A 27,522-nucleotide genomic window follows, 5' to 3' on the forward strand; every position below is an offset into this window, starting at 1 on the left:
TAATATCATATTAATATATTAATGCGGAGCTCCTTCATAGAGGACATGCTGACAGCACACAGCAGTGTTTATTAATATCATATTAATATCATATTAATATATTAATATCATATTAATATTATATTAATATCATATTAATATCATATTAATATCATATTAATACCATATTAATATATTAATGCGGAGCTCCTTCATAGAGGACATGCTGACAGCAGTGTTTATTAATATCATATTAATATATTAATACCATATTAATATATTAATACCATATTAATATATCAATGCGGAGCTCCTTCATAGAGGACATGCTGACAGCACACAGCAGTGTTTATTATTATCATATTAATATATTAATATCATATTAATATCATATTAATATATTAATACCATATTAATATCATATTAATACCATATTAATATATATTAATACCATATTAGTATGATATTAATATGGTATTAATATCATATTAATACCATATTAATATATTAATATGGTATTAATATGGTATTAATATATTAATATGGTATTAATATGATATTAATATATTATATTAATATATTATATATTAATATATTAATATCATATTAATACCATATGAATATCTTAATATCATATTAATACCATATTATCTTAATATGATATTAATATGATATTAATATCATATTAATATATTAATATCATATCCAATAATGACACTACATAGGTAGTAACATGACACGTCTGTTTATTAATATCATATTAATATATTAATATGATAATATATTAATATCATAATCATACCATATGAATATCTTAATATGATATTAATATCATATTAATATCATATTAATATATTAATATCATATCCAATAATGACACTACATAGGTAGTAACAGGACACGTCTGTTTATTAATATCATATTAATACCATATTAATATGATATTAATATCATAATCATATTAATACCATATTAATATGATATTAATATGATATTAATATCATATTCATATCATACCCATCAAGCAATAATGACACTATATATAGGTAGTAACAGGACAGAACGTCTGTTTATTAATATCATATCCATCAAGCACAACAAGTAATTCCCCAATAATGACCCTATATTCGTGTTGAATAGTGTACAGAAATAAGTCTGCAAAGGCAGTAAAGTTATGCTTTGTTTGTGTGTGTTTGGTGATATCTGGGCACACTATGATTTTGGTTAAATACTAAAGACTGAAATAGACACCTTAGCAAAGCAGGCAACTGCCTGGCCCCAGACACTCAGGGAGTCCAGATCCTTCAGCTTCACCACATAGTCAATGCGAGTCAATTACTAATTCATACACACTGCAAAGAAGATGAGGCAAAGGGGTCGTAAGTAGAGGCCCACAGATCATGTTTGACCTGAGACCCTTGGCTGGTTAATGTGGACCTGCTTTTGGTGACCTGGTAATGTTACCTCTAGCACCACCACCAGGACAAACATTACATTTTCAAGTGAACCCTTAGTTGTGAACACACAACATTTGTGGGGCAATTTTATGCTCTTAACACATATAAACATTTATTTTTTTGAGACCCAATGACCCCCTCCAAAGTCCAACATCAGGGCCACTGTGACTTACAGGGGACTTACCCACGGCAATACTTGCTAAGAAAACTGATGTAAATGATCAAATAAAAGGTTCAATAACAAAGCGACAACAAAGCGTTGTTCTTGGTCTCCAAGCGATACAATTATAAGGAAGCTGAGCAGTATGAGACAGAGGGAGGGGAAAAGTATCTGATTTCCCTTCGTCATCGGCGCTCACACTGAGGTCCCCAGCTGTTGCAAACAGTCATCTTGACACATGAGTGCTCAGCATAGCACGCACACAAACACACATACAAACACGCACAAAATCATACACAAGTAAACAAAAATAGACATATGTGTGGCACCAGAGCCTGAGATCACTTTGGAAATCACCTAAACAAGCTATAAAGGGAATAAAGAAAGGGCCCAGACTTTGTGAGAATTGACACATAATTCTGAGGGCCTCAAGTGAGGAAGCACATTGGTCGGCTGGTTTTAGATCCACTGGTTGTCCAGCGCTCCAGTCATCGGCAGCAGGTGAAGGACTCGTTCACAGAGAGGTTTACCCACAAACTGGATGTTGTCATTTCTTCTCTGCGTGGCGTGAATCTTGACAAAAGGTATGTTCCAGGTTGAAGTTTGAGTTAATCCATTACAAAATGTGTTTACATGACAAAAGCATGCAGTCAGTTTTATCAATTTAATTCAGCAGGCCAGTTACAAAAAGCTTTGAAGCACTAGTTGAATCACTGCCATGTTAGGAATGTTTTTGCCAATTCACAAAAAACGATTTTTACCGTCTCATACTTTTGGGAATTTTGCTCTTCTTTCCCTGACTGGCAGAGGCATCCAAATTTAGCTGTGATGAGTTTGAATTTCACAACCCAAGAATAGTTTGGGTCAAGCGGACAAGGGCACTTCTACAGTAACTGTGTCTGCCAGTGCACAGCTTGGTGTAACTCTTTTCATTTAATACAGACACAAGAATACATCCGATTTGTGTCACTGTATGTGCTGTGTTTTAACAACACGTCACAAACAAAATATTACATTTATATTTTTAAAAGTCACTATCCTCTTATAGAAGAAGAAAGGTGATAAAATACAGAGCCTAAATTCATTCAATACATTTTGACTGGATGCCAAAATTCATACGCGACAAATGTAAATGCTAAATAAAAACTCATTTTATTCATATTGGTCTCAATGAACACTTAGAAATATGCATTGTGACTTGTGGTACTTGTTGATTTACCAACCATGCCATATAACAACTGACAAAGTTAAACAGACTTTTTTTAGGCACAGTATTGAGGATTATGAGAAACGAGACAGAAGTTTAGTTCTCATCATTTACTTCCCTCATCTCTCAAACCAGTTGTAACCACAAACTGTTCTTGTAACAATGGGTAACAATTTTGTAATGTTTTGATGCTCTTTTGTTCGTACGATTATACACTATCTGTGTCTATTCAACCTCTTCTGTTGATGTGTGGACTAGTTTTTATTCTGTAATGTATTGTTTTGTTATTATTGTATGAATGAAATACAATGCCGCCTCTTTGACCAGAGCATCATTGCTGAAGAGATTTTATCTCAATTTGTTTAATCTTATTAATTAAAAGGTTCATCCATTATCCCACTAATTTGCATGACCTGTTGTGAATAAATACATTAATATATTTATCTTTGTAGGTGGGGCAGTGACTTTATCCACCAAACAACATGGACCAGTGAGTATATTTCCAGTAATAAGTTCAATTACATCTACAATACAAATGTAATGTCCTACTTTCACTGCCTGTACCTGTATCTCCACAAGTCTCCATTTCAATTCTAGTGAGCTAAATGTTACAACAGTCAAGAGTGAAACGCATAAAAGCCTCTGAACAAACACAGTTTTCCTACGGTATATTCAAATACAATAGTGATAAAGCAGCAACATGTTCATTTGAAGAATGTGTCTTAGGAGTCTCCCAGAATAAATAATCAAGACTCAACTACTTTGAGGTGGAATGGCAATATGATATCGGCTCAAAGCATGTCGGTTACATCAGGTCACTCCACGAGGTTGTTCTGGAAAAACATTTTAACCCCAACTTTAAAATGTCCTATTTAAGCTTTACATGTTTAAAAACAAAAGTTAATGCAAAGAGAGAGAAACTTTTCACATGAAGGTTATGATATGTGGCAGCATAATTTGATCTAACTTATTGCTTTGTGTGTTTCAGGGAGGATGACAAAAACTCTGTCGATATCCATGACAACCCTCCAGCTCCTGAGAACGTAGTGAGAGAGGAAGGAGACACTGTGAGTGGCAGGACCATGTCTACCCCCCACTGTTAGCGGTGCCATTCCCGGGCTGGTTTAAAATAGCCACCAGCTGGGACAGGAACGCAGCTCAGCGTCCATTGGAAAAATAAGAGCCTTGACTTAAGTATTTCTGTTTTTTATCCCTCGGAGGATAAAGTAACACTGCTGGCTGATCTGTGAGGGACGTAGTGTTGGAAAAAACTGAAGAGTAATAGATGAAGCTGACCAACAAAATGCAAATCTTGTCAAACATCACATCTTCCCTCAGTATGATAGATTATTCGGCCAAAATTAAAACTTGCATCCAAATCAAATTGACTCTGGACTGTTTAGTTGTTTTGGCTGGTACATTATTTTTCAACCCAACAATTTTTCATAGGGACAAAACTCTACATTATGGAAATATGCGTTATGATTTCAAACAACGGGAACATCCAATGATGAAAAGTGGGCGACTCAAGAGCAAGAAAACTAGTCCAAAGATATTTCATTCAAATTTGACTCTTATCGCTGTCCCTATTAATGAAATTCTTTACCACTGCAGGCAAAGCTTTCCTGGAAACATCAAAACGTTGCCCTTGTATGGTGTTCTTAAAATGACCCTTTGTGTGTCCAGGTCTATTTCATATATGAGGAGGAGGTGGAGGTGGAGGAGAAGGAACCTGAACCTCCTCCTCCTGTTGTCCGGATCAACGACAAACCCCACAAGTTCAAGGACCATTACTGCAAAAAACCCAAGTTCTGTGACGTCTGCGCCCGCATGATAGTCCGTATGTATTGGAGGTTATGTCAAGAAAACATACACACAAACGTCAACAATGTTACATTATAATGTCTTATACAATATATTTCTTTCTACATATGATGCTTAATATTGTCTTACGCTGCTGCTGTTCCAATGTTTATTTTTCAGTGAACAACAAGTTTGCTCTGAGGTGTAGAAACTGCAAGACCAACATCCACCATTCATGTCAGAGCTATGTCGAGTTCCAGAAGTGCTTTGGCAAAATTGTGAGTCCTGATCTCTCTCTATGAAAAACAATAAAATGTATGCAGATTCCCATGAGATTACCCCTGGTGAGACAGATATTCATAACTAAATAGTTGGAAATAGTAAAACAAGATGCTCCATTTGTTTTCTGTAGCCACCTGGCTTCAGAAGGGCTTACAGCTCCCCGCTGTACAGCAGCGACATACCGGATCCAAGTGAGTCAACCAACAATATGTCTCATGACTATCTAGGTTTCATAACCTTTTTATCTATTCTTTTATTGTCTGTGAGAGAGTACAGCCTATTTCTGAAAGTGGACAATCTAATTAGCAGTACTTTAATTTAATAATCGGGCCAACTACTTTGTCCGTAACCAGACAACCCAAACCGGAACGACCCCGTCTTTGACACCCTGAGGGCCGGTGTCATCATGGCAAATAAGGAGCGCAAAAAGAATGAAAATGACAAGAAAAATGTGAGTGTACAATAAAGATTTAATCAAACTGCAAAACCTCAAATCCTCAGATAGAACTTCTACATGTCTTTCACTCATTCATTCAATTTGCTAAACGCCAATACAGTAAATTATTTAAGTAGGAATCCAGACATAACAGTATAACAGTATATTACAGTAACAGTGTTTTTCCTCTAGATGATGATGATGATGGAGGAAGAGGAAGAGGAGAACCAACAGCCCAAAGAGAATGAGGAGGGGGGAGAAGGTCAGATGTTCTCTGTGGTATAGACCATACTAATTCTTAAAAATAAGGATTTGTGCATATTTCTATATCAAAAATAGAATGAATCTAAATATTACAGAAAATGCTAAAAAAAATTATAATAAAAAGGAATAAATTCAAAAAAAGAATGTGACCAACCCCAAAGTGAAGATACGTGAAATAGTTGTATCCATTTTTGAGTTACTTCCATCATCAAAAGCAAAGGATTTGTTTGTGACTCTGTTGTCCGATGTTCCTACAGGGAAGCCTGACGATAAGAAGGAGAAAGGAGGAGACAAAGCAGATGAAAAGGTAACAAAACTGTTAGTGGTGGTGTGTAACTAAATACATTTAGTGAAATACTGTAGTACAATTTGGAGTATTTCCTTTATATGCTACTTAAAACTTCTACTCCATTACATCTCAGAGGAAAACATTGTACTTTTTAAATTTATTTAAAGCTTTTTTGACTTATTTCTTTGAAAAAGTTAGATCATGAAACAAAACATTACTTTAACCAATAGGTTATAATATATCATTGTAGTTTATCTATCAAGTTAGTATTTATAATTATTAAAATTAGCCCCACCTTTACCAGCTGCAACAGTAAAGTGACAAATACATCAATGCCCAGTAATATATTATATATTGTCTTTGTACTGAGTTGCTTTTGATATTTAAATAAATGTTGATTCTAATACTTTTGTACTTTTACTTCTGTAAGATTTTGAATGCAGAACTTTTACTTGTAACACAGTATTTTTACACTGTAGTACTTCTTCCACCACTGACTTAAAGTACTGCCCTGTTCCAACAGCTGTAATACTGTATGTGTACATTTGTTTGTTATAAATATGTTGTCAAAAGCAGTGCATCAGATCTGTTTTGTCAACAGAGTAAGGGTACATTTTCCCAGACCCACTACTACCTGGCTCTCTACCGCTTCAAGGCCATAGAGAAAGACGACCTCGACTTCCAGTATGTTTCAAAGACACAGAGAATTCCCACCATGCAGTAATGACATACAGTATAAAGCACTACTTATTCAAAAAAGAAAATAAATGAAATGTATTGTGTTTGTGTATTAGCCCTGGTGATCGGATCACAGTACTGGATGACTCCAATGAAGAGTGGTGGAGGGTGAGATGGACCTCATCATCTCTGGATTATTTCAGCTTTTACATTTAAATGTGCTGTTTGCATTAAACCAGTTTCAGTCATGTCCATTTTTGTTCTCATCTCCTGTGGAGGATGAACTCAAAGTCTGTTCTCTCACTATTTTTTCAGGGAAAGATGGGGGAGAAGTCGGGCTACTTCCCCACAAACTACCTCATAAAAGTGCGTGCATCGGAGAGAGTTTTTAAGGTGTTACGTTCCTTTGTGGGAAACAGAGAGATGGGACAAATCACCCTGAAGAAAGATCAGGTAACTCTCTATAAGTTTGTTTTTGCGTATTGTCAATCTGTAAAGGCCTTAGTGAGGATGTATAAAGTTAATACTCATGCTGAGATGGTTAGTTTTAGCTGTTGTCACTGTGTGTTTCAGATTGTGGTGAAGAAAGGAGATGAGAAAGGCGGCTACTTGAAGGTCAGCACTGGACGCAAGCTGGGCTACTTCCCTGCTGATCTGCTGGAGGAGATCACAGTGACATAAAAAGAGCCAGCAGCACACTTTAAACATCAGCGCAAATGAGAGATGTCACTGTTCTGGAGATCCTACTGATCTTTCAGCAGTTTTCTATATTTGTTTGTATGGAAATGTTGTCTGTTAACAGCAGAAATGTATTTGCTGTGATGTATTTGTGACTTTAACACAAAGTAAAGCAGGAGAGATGATTAATGCGTACATTAATCAGTTAAAGGGGACAATCAGATGAGGTATTACCTTTGTTGTGACTAACAACGCTCAGATGCTTTCAGTTACCTGCTGATCATAGCTAGCATGGAATAGAAGTAGAGACAACCTGGAGAGCTTTGCACACGGTCATAAATCAATGCACGATGATAGTTACCTTTGAGTGTTACATCTCACAGCATATTAGTTAAGTTTGGCCATCAAATAACCATAATCAATAATTCAGGTTGTTTTTTACCAGCTATATTGTTATTAATTTATTTTATTTAGGTATGATCCATTAATCAAGTATTTTGCATGGTATTCATTTATCCGTTTAAAAAATACAGGTATTTTAATAATAATATTTATTGTTATATAATATCTAAAAAACAAGTTTTTTAACAAATGCAAGGAAAATGTTCAGTCCTTCATAGTTAAGTAAATAGAGGCTTCAAAACAATTTCAACATCTACATAGCTCTATATTAACAAAGAAAGTAAATAGTGCAAAGGCAATTTCCCTGATTGGGCTTGATTTCACATGTGAGCCTGAGACATTGAAGAAAAGCTATAAGGAAACATTTGGTGCTGATAAAAGCAGAAGAATGTTTGAAGAAGAAATGTTTCAATCATTAAATCTGGAGTATATTTCCTAAACTTCCTATGCAACTTTCTTTCTAATGTTTCCAAAAAGATGGAGAGAATTGCACAGGGGCCTCTCTTCCAGAGTTCAATGCATGTGGCAGTCATGCAGTATGTTCACTATATAGTACTTTTTTAATGTCGCTTGATAAATGATCTATAGCTTATGGAGTTTTAGCTCTCATATCCTAACCCTAACCCTTAAGACTGGTAGCTGTGATCCTGTGCTTCAAGTCTATATTGACATTGGAGTGTTGTTATCAACTCCGGACAGAAGAAAAACATGTGACCCAGTAGCAATTATCCTTATGGATATAAAGTGCATTAATAAATATGTTCTTCCATCCTCTCGTTGACATTTGTTTCCTCCCTCAATGTTCCCCAAATGTAACTGGCACATCGACAGGGAGAAGTCTGTAATCAGGAGCAACAGCATCTTCTATTGTGCCATCTTTGCAGACCAGTATGAAGACACCGGGTCAGAGGTCAACGTGGGCTGCTCTCTGCTAGGTAGGTCTCCAAACCTAACGATGTCAGCGTCTTCGACAAAGACGCTGCATTATTTGCTACAAGACTCTGCATTGCGCCCCAGAAAAGGCTTCACCTGCTGAAAGCATCCTCTCCTGCTGTAGCCACTCCTCCACCTCCACATCACAGCGGCTTTCAACCTTTCAAAGTCCAGCTGGCTAAGCAGTGCCATGGGCATGATTTAAACCTCGGGTCCAGGAGCGTGGCTTTAAAATAGGTGTTGGTGGGCGTTTCAAAGACATGTTGAAAGTGTTCCTCCAGGTGGCTCTGCAGTGAGCCAGCCAGCCTGCGAGTCTCTAGCAGATCACTCACGTCCTTGTTTCCTATGAGTTTGCTGAGTGCAGCTCTGAGGGCCTGGATGCACGGAATCAGAGGAATCAGAGGAATCAGAGGAATCAGAGGAATCAGAGGAATCAGAGGAATCAGAGGAAACAGAGGAAACAGAGGAATCAGAGGAATCAGAGGAATCAGAGGAATCAGAGGAATCAGAGGAATCAGAGGAATCAGAGGAATCAGAGGAATCAGAGGAATCAGAGGAAACAGAGGAATCAGAGGCCTCATCTTGGCACACTGTGCGTGTTGCTTCTTCAAACGGCTCCAGCACTCGTCGTGAGTTAAGGCAGCCTCGGCAAGTCCAAGTCGGCCCTGTATCTGGTGCAGCTTAGCTATGGCTTTATTGGGCATATGGACCGTGTTGGTGATGCGTCTAGCAGTGTTGATGAAGTCACCACACCATGGCCCTCCTCCATAGCTCCCGTCACGGTCAAGTGTATGAGTGAGCCATGCATCTAATGTGCTCGCAGCCGCTGTCTGACATGGCTTTCACCATATTGCTCGTGTTGTTAGTGACCAAAAACCCGACATCAAATCTGTGTGGAACCACAGTTTGCTACTCTTCAATAAGGTCCAGGAGGTGTTGCAGGATTTCCACTGGAGTGTATTCTGTGTGGATGTCACAGGGTTTATTCTGCACAAACCAGTGAAACCAGTGTCCTGTGAGAGAGAGGGAGGAGCTGGAGGAGAACTTTCTGGTCCAAGCGTCGGCCGTGCAGTGCACAACATTGCCCTCAATGTTCACAAGGCTCTCTCACTTCAGAGTTTACTCTTTGGTGAAGCTGTGGAACTTCTTTGTTACTGAAGTCTGCTTGTTTCATTGGCTGAGGCACTTTGCAAAACCAGAGTCCATGAGTTGTTGTCCAGCATAGAAACAGCTGTTACCCAGGAGGAACGGCTGCGATGACACTTTAGATTCATGGCTGATAAAGAGGAGCTCTCTGGTGACCTGAGGACCTGAACAGTTGTTTCTTCTTCTTGGTATTGTTTCCTGCAGCTTGTACTTCAGTGTGGTGCGCCCCTCACAGCTGCTCCGGATCCCTTCCACTGACCATGCACTCATGCATGAGCTCCGTGTTTTACATTTTGGTGGAAATTCCTCCAATCATCAACATTATGATGTTTACATTCAGCAACAAAAAGGTGTTCTGTTGGACGGGGATATCATTTTCTGCTGCCATAAAAGAACTCGTTGGATTGCTTTATTATTTGACTATATCCTGCAAACATACAGTGGTCTGCTTGCAGGATATTTCGAGATGAAATCTGCATCTGTGTAACTGAAACCGGAAGACAGAATTATGAAATCTGATGAGGAGGGTAATGTGGGGTGCACTCAGGAATGCTTGTGGTTTGGGATTATTTGTAAGTGGCGCCCTCTCGTGGTCATGGTAACGTAGAGCAACTAGTCCAATGCCTGTGTTCTTAAAGGACGTGTCACTGTTTCAGAGAGGATGAGATGATTTTCAATGCAGCGTCTCAGCGACGTCATTAACCGGTAAAGTCATGTTAAAGGCTTCCCAGCATGTCTCTGACAGGACACCACATAAAGCAGACATGTTCTCCTGAAATGCTTCTCTGGTGCAATGTTCCATGGCACATACCCTGGTACACCACTGTGATGTATACCCTGGTACACCACTGTGATGTATACCCTGGTACACCACTGTGATGTATACCTGGTACACCACTGTGATGTATACCCTGATACACCACTGTGATGTATACCTGGTACACCACTGTGATGTATACCTGGTACACCACTGTGATGTATACCCTGGTACACCACTGTGATGTATACCCTGGTACACCACTGTGATGTATACCCTGGTACACCACTGTGATGTATACCCTGGTACACCACTGTGATGTATACCCTGGTACACCACTGTGATGTATACCCTGGTACACCACTGTGATGTATACCCTGATACACCACTGTGATGTATACCTGGTACACCACTGTGATGTATACCCTGGTACACCACTGTGATGTATACCTGGTACATCACTGTGATGTATACCCTGTACATCACTGTGATGTATACCCTGATACATCACAGTGATTTATGTTTATTAGTACAATGTTTCATGTACATCTCTGTGATTAATGTTTCATGGTTCATCTCTGTGATTTATGTTTATTGGTATAATGTTTCATGTACATCTCTGTGATTAATGTTTCATGGTTCATCTCTGTGATTTATGTTTCATGGTTCATCATCTCTGTGATTAATGTTTCATGGTTCATCTCTGTGGGTGAATCAGGAGATCTTTATTGTTCTTACAGGTTTAGGAAGCCCCACTTTCGCAGGGCATCAAAAAATTGAGTTAGACTCTTATTGGTCCTCTCCACGGAAATCTTTAGTAAAAGGCGAAAGATTTATGCGCTCTGAAGAGAACCAGGAGTGTGAGGAGAGAGGAGGCCGGCTGTCCCTCCGCGTCCCCCGCCTCCATGACCTGGCTCAGGGTTCCGTGTGTTCACAGCTTCATGCTCACAGTACTGAAGCTGCAGATGAAGTGTGAGCGAGTCTCTACTAGTCTCACCCAAACGACCCGGATGAGAGTGACATCAATCACCCAAACGACCCGGATGTGACATCAAGCCGCTGGTCTCAGAACCAGCACACGTGCGCAGAGCATTGTGGGAACATGGTAATCTGACCACGCCTCATGGCTGCTGACTGTTTTTACCACAAACTGAGAGACTTTCTGTCTGCTGTACGCATGCGCAAACACATTTAGGTCAAGATAATGATCTACCTGTTCAGGCACAATGAACTGTATATTTCTAGCAGAGCAATACTTTATGACAACAACGGGTTCACAAGTCAACATTTTCACAACAATGCATACGCATACTTGGTTTAAAACATATGTAATAACTTTACATTCCTCTTATGTTTCACATAACTATACAAAGACTAAAGGAGGATAAAAAACATCTGTCTTTTTTCTCAAAGGTCATCATTGAACTCGACCTAGGGCCAGGTTAAACTATTGTTTGTCAGAATCATAAGTGTGTTGTATAAGTGACTAATCAATAGACAACAAATAACAACTCATCAACAGGGAGTACTGAACATATTTCAGAAAGCAGATTCCATGTGGTTCTGAAGAGCTGTCCACAATCTCAAAAGACTCTCCCCTTAGGGTTATTAAAAGTATTCCTTAGATGGTCGTCCTACGTGAAAAGTAGGATTTACAACTGTCGGACGTCTTCAATCCCTCTAATTCAATCAAAGGTGGCTGTTTGTTTCGCAGCCATCATTTCCGGTTACATGGTCATTCATTATTGGTCAGTTAACTTTCAATTCAATGGAACATTTGAATGATGTGTTTACAGCCGGGATAGATGATTTTGTAGAAATGTTGTCAAACAGTATCTACAGTATCTTTGAGGTCAATCACAACCATCAACCATTACACATGAAGCAGCTGAAGAGCGGCCTAAAGGCTCAGGCTCTCCTTATGGAAATAGAGTAGCCGATATATTAACAGTGATTCCAGTGGAAGGCTGAGGCTCTGGCAGCATTTCCCCACACTTGTCAGTGATTTTTACATTTCCCGGAGAGAGCCCTTGTCATTTTGTCAGCCTCCCCGTGGCGACAGTATGCAGGGACAGCGAGGAGGCTGTCAAACTGTGCCCGCCTCAGAGCGCCTTTCCCCGGGTTGATGAGTCATAATAAGGGGCCGGCCAGGTGGTGAAAATGAGCAGGGAAGTGGCAAGTGTGTGTGTGTGTGTGTGTGTGTGTGTGTGTGTGTGTGTGTGTGTGTGTGTGTGTGTGTGTGTGTGTGTGTGTGTGTGTGTGTGTGTGTGTGTGTGTGTGTGTGTGTGTGTGTGTGTGTGTGTGTGTGTGTGTGTGTGTGTGTGTGTGTGTGTGTGTGTGTGTGTGTGTGTGTGTGTGAGTGGCTTCTACATTACCCAATTAGCCAACTACAAATTCAAATTATTCTCAATTGATTAATTCTTACTGAGCACAATTCTACTCCTGAGGCATTTAATGCTTTATTTTAATTGTATTTTTCTAAATGTTAAATGAAGAAGCGTGTATGGGGTGTGTGTGTGTGTGTGTGTGTGTGTGTGTGTGTGTGTGTGTGTGTGTGTGTGTGAGGGATAGAGATAGTGAGTGTGAGAGTGAGTGAGAGAGAGATAGAGATAGGAAGAAAAAAGAGGAGAGAGAGAGAGAGAGAGAGAGAGAGAGAGAGAGAGAGGGAGAGAGAGAGAGAGAGGGAGGGAGAGGAGAGAGGGAGAGAGAGAGAGAGAGAGAGACAGAGAGAGCGAGGGAGAGAGAGAGAGAGAGAGAGAGAGAGGAGAGGGAGAGAGAGAGAGAGAGAGAGAGAGAGAGAGAGAGAGGAGGGAGAGAGAGAGAGAGAGAGAGGAGAGAGAGAGAGAGAGAGAGGGAGAGAGAGAGAGAGAGAGAGAGAGAGAGAGAGAGGAGAGGGAGGGAGAGAGAGAGAGAGAGAGAGAGAGAGAGAGAGAGAGAGAGAGAGAGAGAGAGAGAGAGAGAGAGAGAGAGGGGAGGAGGCTGGTGGGGGAGAAGGTGCACTGAGCTGGTGTTCACTCTAGATCTTTTGGGTTTTGTTTTGAGTCTCTCTGCAGAACGTCTCCTCTACTTTTGGTGTGAGTGTAAGCTTAAACTCAGTACATCACCTCTTATTCTCTCTCTGCTTGGAGACACGTTGCTGCTGTTGCTGCAAAATGAGAGCGCTGTGTTTGAACTTTGCCATCACCTGTCTGTGGCTTCTCCCTTCAGCGGTGAGTAAGATCAGCGACCAGCCGAGCGTTTGCTCTGTGATGATCATCATTAACGCAGTATGTTGTTTAAATGGCTCTCAGAAGTGTTCTGCTGATCATTTGTGGTTAATTCCCTGATGTCCTAGTTCTGCCACTGTTCATTGCTGCATTGTTGCTCAAATGGATGTGTTGGTTCTGAATTCATCAATAATCAATCAGCATCAATTATTTCAGAGATATTTGAAACTGTTCTCTTTAGAAAGAATATAAAAAGAAATAACAATTTCTCAGTTTTATGTCAGTTTTTAAAGGAAAATATGTAAGTTGACAGAAGCAGACAGAGTTGAGAACGAGTTAATTGACATGTTCTCTGGTGTGACTCTAGTAGGAATGTTTTGATCTGATTTCAGATTCAGCTTGAAAATATTCTGTTAGTTTGTGGCATGCTGTTTCATTCTAGGAATGAAATGCACAGTCTTTTGTTCTTCTGTGATTTGTTTTTTCTTCATGCAGGCTCAGAATTGAAGACTTTTATCTCATGATGTGAGACTGTCTAGGGGACTTGATCATAGTTGACTCTTCTATTAGATGTTGAAGTTCAGCCAAAATGGGTCTTTTCCATCCTCCAATTTTAGCTTGTTCCAGTGTTGTGGTCTGTAATTCTCTTTTGGGCATAATTGTAACTTAATCGGCTCTCTTGTCTTTAATTTAACTCAGACTGCAGCATCTGTAACTTTAACATTGGAATTGTCAGAAGAATACCTCAGAACAATCTCATTTTGTGCTTTGTTATCTGAACTATGATTGTGCAGCCTTTGTCAGTTTGACAAGTTTAATCTTCCTATCACTTTGTTTTTAAGTTGTGTAAAACTTACACAGTTAGTATCTTTTTAGCCAATGGCAAATATGTTCTCTCGGTTCTTAAAAAGCAATTCCTGCACTCAGGTTTTCTACTTCTGCAGGTGCCTTCGCACAGGTGTTGTGCGTGCACCACTCCACCGCTGTTGCTCAGTTACAGTCACTGTGCTGGCATCTTGACACAGAGCCAATGACATGGCTGTCACACAGTGGGCTCCAATTAGTGAAGGTGAGAACAGCACATAGCTAGAGATTTAGGCTTGTGACAATAGGCACAGCTGGAGTTCACTTGGTTACAGGAGAAGACAGAGATTGGCACACAGGACCGGGTGGTTAGAGGGGCTGTGAGTCCCACTTGTTGGTGAGGAATGATGGAGCTGTTTATTCAGAAATCTGGGGGAGAATAACACTAAACCTCCATCTGCATTTGACACATTATGATGAAAATGTAAATCAAGTCCTGAACAACGAGTGCGCAGAACTTTTTGCCCAACTTATCTCGTCTCAATTGTCTAGAGGCATAAACAACTTTGACTTGTCTCCCACACTGCATCCCAACGCTTCCACTTAACATGGAGGGAGTAATGAGAGATGATAAAGTCTTGACACTTGAATTCACCTGAATTGTCCTAGTTTTTACACTTACCGGTAACTCAGTATCGTTAAAATTGGTATTTTAATATTGTGCCCACTTCACTTGAAGGGAATTTTAGAAATATCAGTCACATAAACATCGTCATTACTTACACACGCAATGAAGAAAGTCTCACTTATTATTTTTATTTTTATGCCGTGCTATTGTTCAAATTAGATTTTCAGTCCGTCATCAAGGTGGCATTGAAAAGAGGATTGATAGTTTTAACAAGGGAGCGAGAGAGAGCGGGCAGGAGGAGCATTAAATATAAATGTGTAAAAGGCAGAATGAATGTGACTTTGTGTGCATGTGTGTGTGTGTTTATGTGTGTGTGTTTGAATGCTTGCATGCTCCTTGTAGAACCGTAGACCTTGCCTGAAGGGGCTGACCTATTGATCACAGTCAATTTGAAGTCGTTCTCATTCAGAGGACATCAAACCATAATTATATTTTAATCGATCATCTGCTGCCTTGTGATGTAGCTATGGGGATGCTGTCCTTCATTAGCGGTCGTCCTGTTGGTCTCAAAGTGTCTTTCTTCTCTCTCATCGGTCCTGTCCCCTTCTACAGTGCATCCCACAAAAAACTAATCCTGTGACTGAAGAGTTGTTTGTTCTGAGGCTATATTTATTATGAATGAGCTTTAAAGTGATGAATGTGGAACGACAATAACCCCACTGAAGCTGTTTCTGGCCCTGTCTGAGCTATCTGGGTGTATCAGACGGACACAGACATCGTACTCTGTTTAAAATGGACAAAACAAAGTATTGTGAGTAGGATTGAAAAGGTACATCAGACATTACCGGAAAACCTTCAAGAACGTCAACCAATTTATAGTGTGATGTCGCTAGCCCCCTTTTGTTGCCCACTGTTTAAAAGAAATGGACCAAGAAAAGATGATCACAGAAAGAAAAGATCAAAAAAGATAAGTTGTACAGATACGGATGAAGCTGACATCACTTTTTTACCACAACACTTTCCTTTTATTCTGTGCGTTAAGAAAACATATTTTTCACTTAAATCTAGTAGTGACTGTCTATGTATAGAGGTTGGGTTTTATTTGCTCAGGTTTCGAGATATCTGTTCCTGAAATATCAGCATCCCTCCATAAACAACAGAGGTGAGTGGGATATTGTTTGTGGTGTTACAAACATAGAAAATCAACAGCAACACATCTCCCAAGAAACTGTCCCTGTTCCTCTGGACAACCCATAGAACATACTGTCACTGCTTTTTTCATGTAGAAGGTTTCTTTGGTAGACGGTACAAACAGAATCCCTGTCACCTCCATCGTGTTGAGGCTGTTGCAGAAACAGATATAGTTTCTCTATATGATATTCAGAGCGTATTTAACTGTTTTCCGCTGTTTGCGCTTCTAGCACTTTTAGCTGCAAGCCGCGGGCCCAGCTAAAGGCTGCGTGGAGGCAATAGATATGCTCTTTTTCAAGATCAGCACCTTTAAAAACATCTGCATGATTACCACAATCGATTAAAGGTAAAGTTAAATGAAACGAAATGTGCTTTTCAGTGTTTTGTGAGAACTAACCCTTTGTTTAGGAAGAGCGAACACTTGAGTTTGAAGCTTTTCTTATTTTATATTTTGTTCTCCACAGGACCAAGAAACAGCCAAGCCCTTGGAGTTTCAGAGCCGACAATGGAGAGAGGAAGAAGGAGGGGCAGGAGACGCTGTGGGAGCTTCTTTGAAAGTTAAACACGTCTTCAAAGACTTACAGATCATCTCCACCAAACAAAAAACACCTGCTTACGGCTCTCTCGGCCCGTACGGATGGCCACAAAACATTTCCCAAGCCCTTGATCAGTATCTGTACCGCGCCCCTCCTAAATCCAAACCTCCAGCAAAAACCTCCCCAAAGACCAAGAAGATCCTAGGCTGGGGCGATTTTTACTTTAACGTGAAAACGGTGAAGTTCAGCCTCCTGGTGACGGGGAAAATCGTGGACCACATCAACGGTACGTTCAGCGTCTACTTCCGCCACAACTCGTCCCGTCTGGGGAACATATCCGTCAGCATCGTCCCACCCTCCAAAGCGGTAGGATGGGAGGTTTTGGATCCAACGGCTCAGGGCATTGACACCAAAAACTCAGTCCTGGTTCCGGATCTAACATCCCAGTTCCAGAGTCCACCTCAGTCCACCAGCTCTACTCCTCCAGAACCTCAAAAGCAACAGCAGGACATGATGGTGGTGACCGAACTCAACTGCCGGATCGAATACCAGAGAACCAACCGGTCCAAGAAGACCAAGCCCTGCATGTATGACCCAGGGCAGACCTGCTACTCAGAAAACACCCAGTCCCAGGCAGCCTGGATCTGCGCCAAACCGTTTAAGGTTATATGCATCTTCATCGCCTTCACCGGCACCGATTACAGGCTGGTTCAGAAAGTCTGTCCGGACCACAATTTTCAGACAGAGCAAAACCAGCAGCACTTCGGATGATCAATTCTGAGATATCAAACACTGACTTCTCATACATCTTTCAAAATCATGTGTTCGAGACTGTTTTTATACGCTGTTAAAAACTATTTTCAAGACGTCAGTGTTTGCAGTTTGAGCCTTGTGTTAATGTGTCAGTGAGATTAATGAGATGTATAACGTGAGCCTTGTGTTGTCTGAAAGTACAGTCATCTGCCAAAAGCTTCCATTATCTTGAAAAAAGCAGTGACTTAATCCACCGGATCATTTTGTGTGTAGGGTTTTTTGTTTTCTGAATATGCATTGACTGAACTGAAGACTTGAAATGGATACATCTTTAGAGACAAAATCTTGTAGTTTTTGGAACTACGGACGTCAAATGCTTTTTTACTTGCCTGTTTATTGTACAGTGATTGATAAGATATTTCTTCTTCAAAAAACTGACGCAGAGTGGGATGAAACGGATGATTTACTGTTCCAGTTACTCTTATCAGCGACACAAAGTACACATGTCCTTGGCTTTCCTCCAGTGCAGATTTTACTCTCACCCTTTGCACCTTGAAAAGTTTTCTGTTTCCCCAGCGCTCAGCTGTCACAGGCATGCTTTATCTGTCATTACGGCAAACCATCCGGGTGAGTACATTATGTATTTATTTCAGAGCTTTTTTAAATGTACGCACATATACATTGTTAGAGGATCTCTTACCCCGCGTCTTAAGAGCTGTTGTAACTAAATCACCTCTTACTGCAAACTAGGTCAGCTTGTCAACTCAGGTCACCTCAAGCACGAAAGAAATGTGTGGTTTGGATATGCACTTTGTGTTTGACTTTGTGTTGTGTTGACAATTTGTCAGTCCAGTTGCGTACCGTGTTTGTCTTATAACTGTGATTATCGCAGATCATCAAAAAAAGAAGATTTCTTTTTTCTGTTTGTCCAAGAATATTTGTGTTTGAAGGAAAGTTGACTGTACACTCCGCCCTTTGTCCAATAATTAACTTACTCATAGCTTAGAAAACATAATGAACACAATAGATGAAAGGAGACTTGCTTCAACATATATTTTGCTTGAACAGTAATCGCTCTTTTAAGCCACAGGAAAAGTTACGTAACTATCATGCAGCTACAAGCTGCCTTCAACAAACAAAACCCTGATAAATAAGTCACTGTCTGTGTGGCCAGCCACATATCACTATTCATGTCCAAGGTTTTCCATAACCGCTCCACTGAATAGCACGTTTGTTTTTTTCACTGCCTTTCATTTAATGGATTGTTTAGAACATCAAAAGGCGCATTATTCTAACTCCCTTGTTTCCAAACCCCCGGTGCAAAGTATTATAATTTTGAGTGATGAAAGTGTGTTTTGCAGAGACTCACTCTTCCTGAGGTTTTCAAAAGACACCAAAGGAGCAATCCTGGAAAACAACAAGAAAACGCCTCAGAAACTTTTACTCTGCAAAGACTTTTATAACATTAACAAGACGTTAATAACACAATGGAGAGTTGCATCAACTCCTGTGTCTCCTTATACAGGTTTGATTAACTACACTGAGTCTTCAAACAGAACTTGAGGATGTAAGGTCACATCGGGGTCATACCTAACAGAGAGCAGTCTCACTACTACTGTTGAAGAAGTGGACGTTTAGTTGATGCATGAAATGATAATGTTGTGTGTCTACGCACCGCTCCCTGCAGCCCCTCCTCCTCAGGGTTTCAGGATGTCTGGGCCGAGAGGGGCGGGTCACAGCGGAGTCGTGCAGGCGAGGCCTCAGCAGCGGCTGGACAGGGCAGGAGACCTTGGCCCAGGACGACCCAGAGATGTGGAGCCTCCTGCAGCAGGAGAAGGACAGGCAGTGTCGGGGGCTGGAGCTGATCGCATCAGAGGTAAAGAGGAGAGAGGCAGAAGCAGTCGAGTGTTGATGGTCACTGTTACATGATCTGTTTGATTTTACACTAACAAAGATCACGTCAATAATGGGTTTGGAACCGTTTATTATTTAGAAGAAGGAGGGGAGCCATGATGATGGAGGAGAGGTGGTCCGGAAGGATGAAGGGATGTGGGTGAAGGGATGAAGGGAGGGATCAGGGTTGTTGGATGTTGGTCTGGTGTCAGCTGGAGGAGAGCCGTCTCTTAATGAGCTCTAAGCCCCGAAAGGTTCCTGTATTAAAACGTGAAAGAGGGATAGAGAGACATTTTCAAGCATTGGTTTTGCCAATTTAAGTTGCTACCAGCCACGGCATGCCACAGCGCAACCGAAAGTCACCAGAGATGTAGTTTCTAGAATTTATTGTTTTCTTCAGGGGGTTCAGATATTTCCTTAGCATCTTTTCTTCTCGCTAGTCAGTGATTCCATCTAAGTGGAAGCTGTGGGAAAAGAAAGGAGCTTTCATGCCACTACTCTCCAGCAAGTATCAATCGGCAGCACTATCAATCACAATGACATAAAAGATTTTCCATCTTCTTGCGCGTGTGCTGTCAGTCAGTCGATGCAGCAGGCTGACTCCCAATAGAGAGGCACACAGCAAAGTGATCCCATTAGGTTCCCTCACTGATCTCTGCCATTGATCTCCACATTTGAAGTTGTGACAGGTGAGGAGGGGCGATCATGTGTGTGTGTGCGGATATGTGTGTTTTGAAATGTCATGGAGAGAGTTTTGTGTCACATGGGGGACTGGGATGAAATCCCACTGGAATGATTGAGGGATCCCTGAACAGTGACAGGTTTAGTATTATAACAAGGCAGAGGAGGCCAGAGAGGGAGACAGAGAGAGAAGATGAGCAGAAGCGAGAGTGGGAGAAAAAAAACAGACTGAGACGGGGAGAAAAATTCATTTACATTCATTTCCTTTTCTGCAGCTCCATCTCTCCTCTGACTCTCAAGTGGGAGATTTGACAGTGCTGAACCCCACAGGGATTCAGTATTAGATTCCTCCATATGTCTCTCTTAATTTGACTATAGCACCTCAAATGCTTCATTATTTTTAGATAAACTAATCAGTTGAACATCTGTAAGATTTATTAAACAAATTGATAACCAAAGATTAAAATATCTTTGCTTATCATCCTCTGACTCTGGAAAATGCCTCGTTGTTATAATTGGTTTAGTTTAAGTAAATCATACTGGATAAGTAAAGTTTGGACCCTGGTGTACCGTGTAGCTGGGCCTTGCTGAAAAAGAGCAGGGGTGTTCAGTAACCCTTGGCCAGTTATAAAAACAGGGTTATACTGTATCTGGATGGTGTCCTGAATATATAAGGATGATATGAATAAAATAATGTACGTCATGTGGTTGTGGATCTTGACACTGTGCTTGTTTGTCCTGTCAGAACTTCTGCAGCCGTGCAGCGCTCGAGGCTCAGGGCTCTTGTCTGAACAACAAATACTCTGAGGGATATCCAGGACAAAGGTCAATTCCCGGACAATGCACTTTCCAAATTAAATTGTTACAATTATTATAAAATGTTAAAAGATTTCTAGAAGCCAAATTGTACAATTAAGTTGAACATAATTATATGGCAATTTAACTCCCCCAGACTAGAATTTATACATTGCAATTCAACATAATATGATACAGTACTGAAGAACATAATACAGTGTTATGCGATACAATATAAAACGCTAAACATACTACAATACAATACATAACGGTATATTACGGTACAATACATAATTATGTAATACATTACAATACATAACACGTAATGATACCATACGATACGTAACGATGCAATATGCAATATGCAACGATATAAAATGATCCAATAAGATACAAAATACGAGACAAGAAAATACAATATGATAAGATACTTTCCAATCTTAATAAATGCCTTTTGCCTCCTCAGGTACTATGGGGGTGCAGAGATCGTTGACAAGATTGAGCTGCTTTGTCAGAAGCGAGCCCTCCACGCCTTCGGTCTGGACCCAGATCTGTGGGGCATCAACGTCCAGCCGTACTCCGGATCCCCCGCTAACTTTGCAGCCTACACATCTGTACTGCAGCCCCATGACCGCATCATGGGCCTGGATCTGCCAGACGGAGGACAGTGAGTGAGCTTGAACTCTGATAGAAACAACAATCTAAAGTAGAGGTACAGTGTATAGCATTAAGGGGGATCCATTGGCAGAAATGGAATATAATAATAATAACATAATAAGTATGTTTTCTTCAGAGCAAAATCACCTAAAAATAAGAATAGTTGTATTTTTTGTTACCTTAGAATGAGCCGTTTATATCTCCTCTTCACATAGCAGGCCGCCATATTTCTACAGTAGCCCAACAAACAAACCCAACACCAGCTCTAGGTTGGGCCATTGGTGTTTCCTATCAGCCTCAGTGTTCTCCTACACGCTTGGCACAGGGGAGAATTTCCGTTGGTTGCAATCTGCAACCTCACTGGATGGCTATGCTTACACTGTCTGATGACTGACTAGAATAAGTCACATACAAGACGTTACATAAAACCAATGCATTTAGGCTGACATGTTTAAGGCAGTATCTGACAGTTATTATGTTATGAGTAGCTAAAGTTTAGCTAAATGTGCCTTGAAATGATGGGAGTGCTTCTGACATTTTTCTACCTTGAAACTGGAATTTTTTTATGCGACTTAACATCAAGAGGAATTAATGTAAATGACAACATGTTAGTCACACAGTCTGGAGTCGTCTCATTGTACCACCCTCTTTGAAATGAATACATCCTAATTTGAACTACAACCACAGAAGTGTGGGAAATGTAAACAATAATTCTTCCAAATTGACACCCAAACACGCCTCCGAGTCATATTACTACTGTGGGCTACAGTAGCTTGTAGGTGAATGCCGACCTGCAACTTTTATATGCCGGACTATCAATCTTATGCGATGGCTCGCTGAGAGTTAGTGATATAGTAAATTAAAAGGACTTTGATATAAATGTACACAAATAGTTTATATCATATTGCATAAAACAACAGATTGCACAATAACCCCAGTAGCACAAGTAACAGGACAAAACAGAATTTTACTTCTCAAAAGTAAGAAAATAATATAAAGAAAGATATAGTCTTTGAATGACCAGGTGAATTGTATTTAAATATACAAATATACAAATATAAAAGCAGCTAAACATGAACTTTGTTTACATAAATAATACTGGCCTTATGGAAGAGCGGTCAAAATATGTTCACAGTGTTTCAGAAGAACTCTCTGAACTTGTGGCATGCAAACTTGACTAAAATTAATTTCTCCTTTTTCTTTACTCCAACACATTTCAGCCTTACCCATGGCTACATGACAGACACCAAGAGAATCTCAGCCACTTCCATCTACTTTGAATCGATGCCTTACAAGCTGAATGTGGGTAATTCGGGTTGACATTTTGCAAATAAGAATTACATTTCAAATCGAAATTGTCAAAGAATCTGTCAAAAAAAGATTAATCATTCTACAAAAACAAAATTACAAAGGAACTCACTTCTGACAAGCGTTTGACTCTTTCCTCTATCCTCCTGTATCATCTCAGCCCGAAACAGGTCTGATAGATTATGACGAGCTGGAGAAGACAGCCCGACTCTTCAGACCCAAACTCATCATAGCAGGAACCAGCGCCTATGCTCGACTCATCGACTACCCTCGCATGAAGAAGGTACCTCCCTAAAGGAAAAATAGCCACATATAAGGGCAACTAAAATAGTAACCCAAAAAAGAGATAATAAGCTAAAGGAAAGACGAATGAGTATGTACAATGAAATGATGTGTGTGTTTCAGCTGTGTGTGGAGCTTAATGCCTACCTGCTGGCAGACATGGCTCACATCAGCGGCCTGGTGGCAGCAGGAGCTGTTCCTTCTCCTTTCCCGCACGCTGACCTGGTCACCTCCACTACCCATAAGTCCCTGCGTGGAGCGAGGTGAAGGCTTGGAGGTTGTGTGGGAATGATTTGTTTACTGGTCAAAGAATACAGGTTAATGGTGGTCTGGTCAGGGTAAGAAAAATGTTGCAGTTGGTGATATATAGAAAACAGGAACTGGAGCCAAACGCAGACAGTAGAAGCAGCCGCAGAATGATTTCAATGGTTTATTGGAAAAAAATGACTTACAGGCTGAGAGTCCAAATGCAGACAGGTAACAGCAGTCAGGCAACAAAAAAAACCAGGAGACTAGCAACAGGGATTCAAAGCACACACAAGAAGGGTAAAGCTGGACCTCTAAACACCGTGGCATTATGTAGAACAATGACAAACTGGCAAGCCACCAGCCCAGTTGCTTGCCAGTTTGTCATTGTTCTACATAATGCCACAGATGGAGTGAATGACTGATTTGGGAGAACAGGTGAGCAGAAGCCACTTGAGTGCAGGTCTAAAGTGGGACAGGTGAAACTAATCAGGGTGAGGCAGACAATTAAAACTGGCAGGAAAACCCGAAAAGACAAGAAGTCAAGTGATCTGAAATGAGAGGAGAGTAAAAAAATACAACGGGAAACATTATTGAATACAGTTAAAAATACAAGGGCAAACTAAACCTATGAGCAGGGCCGGTCATGTGAAAGACATGTGATGTGACAGGAAATGTATTATTACATTCATATGATACGACGTGTGCGTAATAAGCATGAGCACACTTTCTTTTATTAGTTGAAACATTTTAAAACATTTTCAAAGGGCCGGTCTGATCTTCTACCGGAAAGGTGTGCGGTCTGTGGATAAGAGGGGTCGGGAGGTGACCTATGACCTCCAGGACAGGGTGAACTTTGCCGTGTTTCCATCTCTTCAGGGAGGACCACACAACCACGCCATTGCAGGGGTGGCCGTCGCCCTTAAACAGGTCCAGATATCAACATTAATCATAAGTATTAAACAAAAGAGACAAAATGAGAACATTTTCAACACCAGCTCAATTTCAGCAGCTTATGTAAATAAACATACAAGTCATCTGGATTGTCCTGATATGGTCTTTCTGTTAACACATGCAGCATCACTTCTGTCTCTGCAGGCTTCCACTCCCATGTTCAAACAGTACATTGCTCAAGTGCTGCTGAATACCAAGTCCATGGCTACTGCTCTGCTGAAGAAAGGCTTCACGCTGGTGTCAGGTACTGATGGAGCTGAAGGGTGTTTGTACAGAACACGTACACATAAGAAGTTTGTTTGGTTCTTTTCACTGAAAATGGAATAAAATTTAGCATTAAAAGTAATATTCTACCACTCAAAGCACCTGATGCAATTGCTCCAACCTAATTTGCATTCTGTTGTCATAACTTTGGAGAAGTTATCCTTTGTAACCTTCACTTGACAGTTAAATGGGGGGGGGGGGGGGGCTATAGAAAGAGAAAAAGTGAAAACTTCATCATTGTTTTATGAAGGTTGAAGTGGAGAGTGAAGGATAACTGATCTCAACGTCAGACACATATCCCCTGAGCAAAAACAGTACATTTCTTCTCCTCCTCCACCTCCTCCTCCTCCTCCTCCTCCTCCTCCTCCTCCTCCACTTCCTCCTCTCAGGTGGAACAGACAACCACCTGGTCTTGGTTGACCTTCGACCCCACGGGATGGACGGGGCTCGAGCTGAGAGGGTTCTGGAGTTGGTGTCCATCACCGCCAACAAGAACACCTGCCCCGGAGACAAGAGTGCTCTCACTCCAGGAGGCCTCAGGCTCGGTACTCAGATGAGTAGATATACAGCCTGTACAGGAGGTGTTGGTTGTCTGGTGGTTGTTGGTGAAGAGCTGCAGGAGGAAAGGTTGTTTGGGCCGAATCTGTCAAGCAGTCAGTCTTGCTACCTGCATGATATCGGACGCTTTGTTCTCCCTCTGCGTGTCTGTCTGTGTGATGTGTCTCTGTTTGCTTTTGTCTGTCTGTAGGATTCGTGTCTCTCTCAACCTCACACTAATATTTAATAATAGTAATACTGTTCTCTTACAGGAACTCCAGCTCTCACCTCCAGACAGTTCAAGGAGGCAGACTTTGAAAAGGTTGTTGAGTTCATTGATGAGGGGATTAAGATCGCACTGGATGTGAAAAAGAAGACTGGTGAGAGAGGAGGAAGAGTGTGTGGGTTTAAAATATAGTGTGAGACACATCATGATGACATATTGTTCAGTGAGAAGGCTTTCTAAGGCTTTGTGACCAAGGAGAACCAGATATAATGTGTTCAATAGTGACATGATGATGTGTATCTAAGGGAAAGAAGTTAAAAGTTTTAAGTAGGTTCAATGTTGTACAGGATTTTATATTCATTTTTTTCACATCATTGTATTTCTACAAATATACAGTCAGTTTCCAGGTTTTTAGGTGTAACTACTGTAGCTTAATATGTTGCAGTCTAGTACAACTGCAATAAGTCCTACCTTCATGAAGGTTATGATGTTCACTGTTTGTTGAAACAGGAGTTTATTCAACCTCATGGCCCTTTATAAGGATGTAGTTTGTTACATACAGAGGTGGTCCTGCTGTTCAGCCTTCCCTCACTGATATAAACATAATGTTGAGCCCACTCCCAATCATTTTTATAACACTGGAGGATCATTTTTTGGCAGATTCATAAAAAATGTAAACCTTAAGCTTGTGATTTTTGATTCCTCTTTCCTCCAACAGGAAATCTGTCCAGCTTCAAGTCCTTCCTGCTGGAGGACCAAGAGACAGTGTCTCACATCGCGGAGCTCCGCCAGCGGGTGGAGCTCTTCACCAGACCCTTCCCCATGCCCGGATTCCCTGACCACTGATAACACATCACATAGAAAGGCAGTAATACTCTTTTGATGACGCTGCCATGGAAACAAGCGTTGCTTCAAAACAGGTTTGCATCATCTGAAAGTGTTGTCAGTGGTCAGCATCAGCATCAGCAGCCCTTTCTGCACACAGTTCATTTTCCAGTCAACTATCTGCATTATCTGCCAAATAACAATAAAACCACGGATCAAAGCATGACAACAAAAACACACTGCAAAGTGCAGTGAAAAAAAAAAGTGTTTATCAATGTATTTGTCAGCAATTCTAACTCCTCTTGTTAGGCATACATACGTAGAGGCTGCTGTACAAACAGATAATGAATGATGATATAGTAAAACACAACAGATTTAATACAATAAAATATGTGATCATAGGAGAAGTTATACTTGTTGACAAATATTACAACTAGTATATTGTAAACCGTTTATATAAATGCTAAATGTTGGGGACTAAGTCAAGTGTGATCTAAATGTAATTTTAACATCACACATTTCGTGTCAACAATTCATTTCATTTTGACAAATTATAACAGTGATTTGCTAAGTTCTAATATGCAGCTTTGGGAAATTATGTTTGAACCTGCTAGATATGTAAATGAGTGGTTTTGCGCATATAATGATGAGGTTTATAATGATGATGCTTTCCATTAAGACTGTTTATAGTGGCCAGTAACGTAGTTAATACATTAACAGCTCTGCACTCGCTCTGATACGTTCCAGCCTTCTCACACTGTTGTTTTCTGCTCCAAGCCGAGAAAGGACCATAAGTGTTCAAGGTATTTGGCGTTTGTTCATGAAGCAGTATTTAGAGCCCTTATCAACGCCAGGCTTTGTCCAAGGCTGGGAACTTACAGCAGCTGTGTTGGGAATTGAACACAAGTTCAGTTTGAACCCACAAAACCAAAAATAAATGGAAAGACAGTAACGCAGCGCAAACTTTGTTTTCAGGCTTTTTTGAATAACATACTATATCTCCTTCAATATTTGTGAATATTGTACAATGTATATATAGGCTACAGTGATCTTCTTCATTGCAATAAAAATTGATCCTCAATGTTTATGTTTGTTGAGTTTTCTAACAGCATGAATACCTGCTGTCTTATGACAAGCATGCATCTCTTAGAGAGGCAGATGATTTATGTTTACGGGTCTCTGGAGGGAGGAGACTCCCCTGAGTTATAAACATTGATCCGGGCTCATTTCCTCTCATTTCCTCTCATTTCCTCTCACCGTCAACA

At 40.5% G+C, this 27,522-nt stretch overlaps 3 protein-coding genes and 1 non-coding gene across 4 annotated transcripts; 3 read left to right on the forward strand and 1 right to left on the reverse strand.

Moving 5' to 3' along the window:
• The first annotated feature begins 3,285 nt into the window (after nucleotides 1-3,285).
• stac3 (SH3 and cysteine rich domain 3) lies at nucleotides 3,286-7,236 on the forward strand. Its single transcript, XM_054608855.1, has 12 exons — nucleotides 3,286-3,293; nucleotides 3,792-3,870; nucleotides 4,490-4,643; nucleotides 4,787-4,884; nucleotides 5,019-5,079; nucleotides 5,242-5,339; nucleotides 5,517-5,586; nucleotides 5,846-5,895; nucleotides 6,479-6,561; nucleotides 6,672-6,723; nucleotides 6,871-7,008; nucleotides 7,129-7,236. The coding sequence occupies exons 1-12, from the start codon at nucleotides 3,286-3,288 to the stop codon at nucleotides 7,234-7,236; spliced, it is 999 nt and encodes a 332-aa protein (XP_054464830.1).
• Nucleotides 7,237-8,434: 1,198 nt separating this feature from the next.
• On the forward strand, nucleotides 8,435-18,102 carry LOC129099373 (neurexophilin-2-like). Its single transcript, XM_054608597.1, has 4 exons — nucleotides 8,435-8,570; nucleotides 11,290-11,396; nucleotides 13,525-13,680; nucleotides 16,765-18,102. The coding sequence occupies exons 1-4, from the start codon at nucleotides 8,435-8,437 to the stop codon at nucleotides 17,605-17,607; spliced, it is 1,242 nt and encodes a 413-aa protein (XP_054464572.1). The 3' UTR covers nucleotides 17,608-18,102.
• Nucleotides 11,220-11,333, reverse strand: LOC129100428 (U5 spliceosomal RNA). Its single transcript, XR_008531662.1, has one exon. It is a non-coding gene; the product is annotated as a U5 spliceosomal RNA (small nuclear RNA).
• An 18-nt stretch (nucleotides 18,103-18,120) lies between the features above and the next one.
• LOC129099570 (serine hydroxymethyltransferase, mitochondrial-like) lies at nucleotides 18,121-27,338 on the forward strand. The gene is made up of 12 exons (XM_054608854.1): nucleotides 18,121-18,216; nucleotides 19,277-19,465; nucleotides 20,909-20,988; nucleotides 21,425-21,625; nucleotides 22,836-22,917; nucleotides 23,084-23,206; nucleotides 23,329-23,468; nucleotides 24,219-24,381; nucleotides 24,550-24,649; nucleotides 25,059-25,214; nucleotides 25,479-25,586; nucleotides 26,151-27,338. The coding sequence occupies exons 1-12, from the start codon at nucleotides 18,184-18,186 to the stop codon at nucleotides 26,276-26,278; spliced, it is 1,503 nt and encodes a 500-aa protein (XP_054464829.1). The 5' UTR covers nucleotides 18,121-18,183; the 3' UTR covers nucleotides 26,279-27,338.
• The last annotated feature ends 184 nt before the right edge of the window (nucleotides 27,339-27,522 follow it).

The sequence above is a fragment of the Anoplopoma fimbria genome, chromosome 12 (genome assembly GCF_027596085.1).
Source record: "Anoplopoma fimbria isolate UVic2021 breed Golden Eagle Sablefish chromosome 12, Afim_UVic_2022, whole genome shotgun sequence".
NCBI classification, from domain to species: Eukaryota; Metazoa; Chordata; class Actinopteri; order Perciformes; family Anoplopomatidae; genus Anoplopoma; species Anoplopoma fimbria.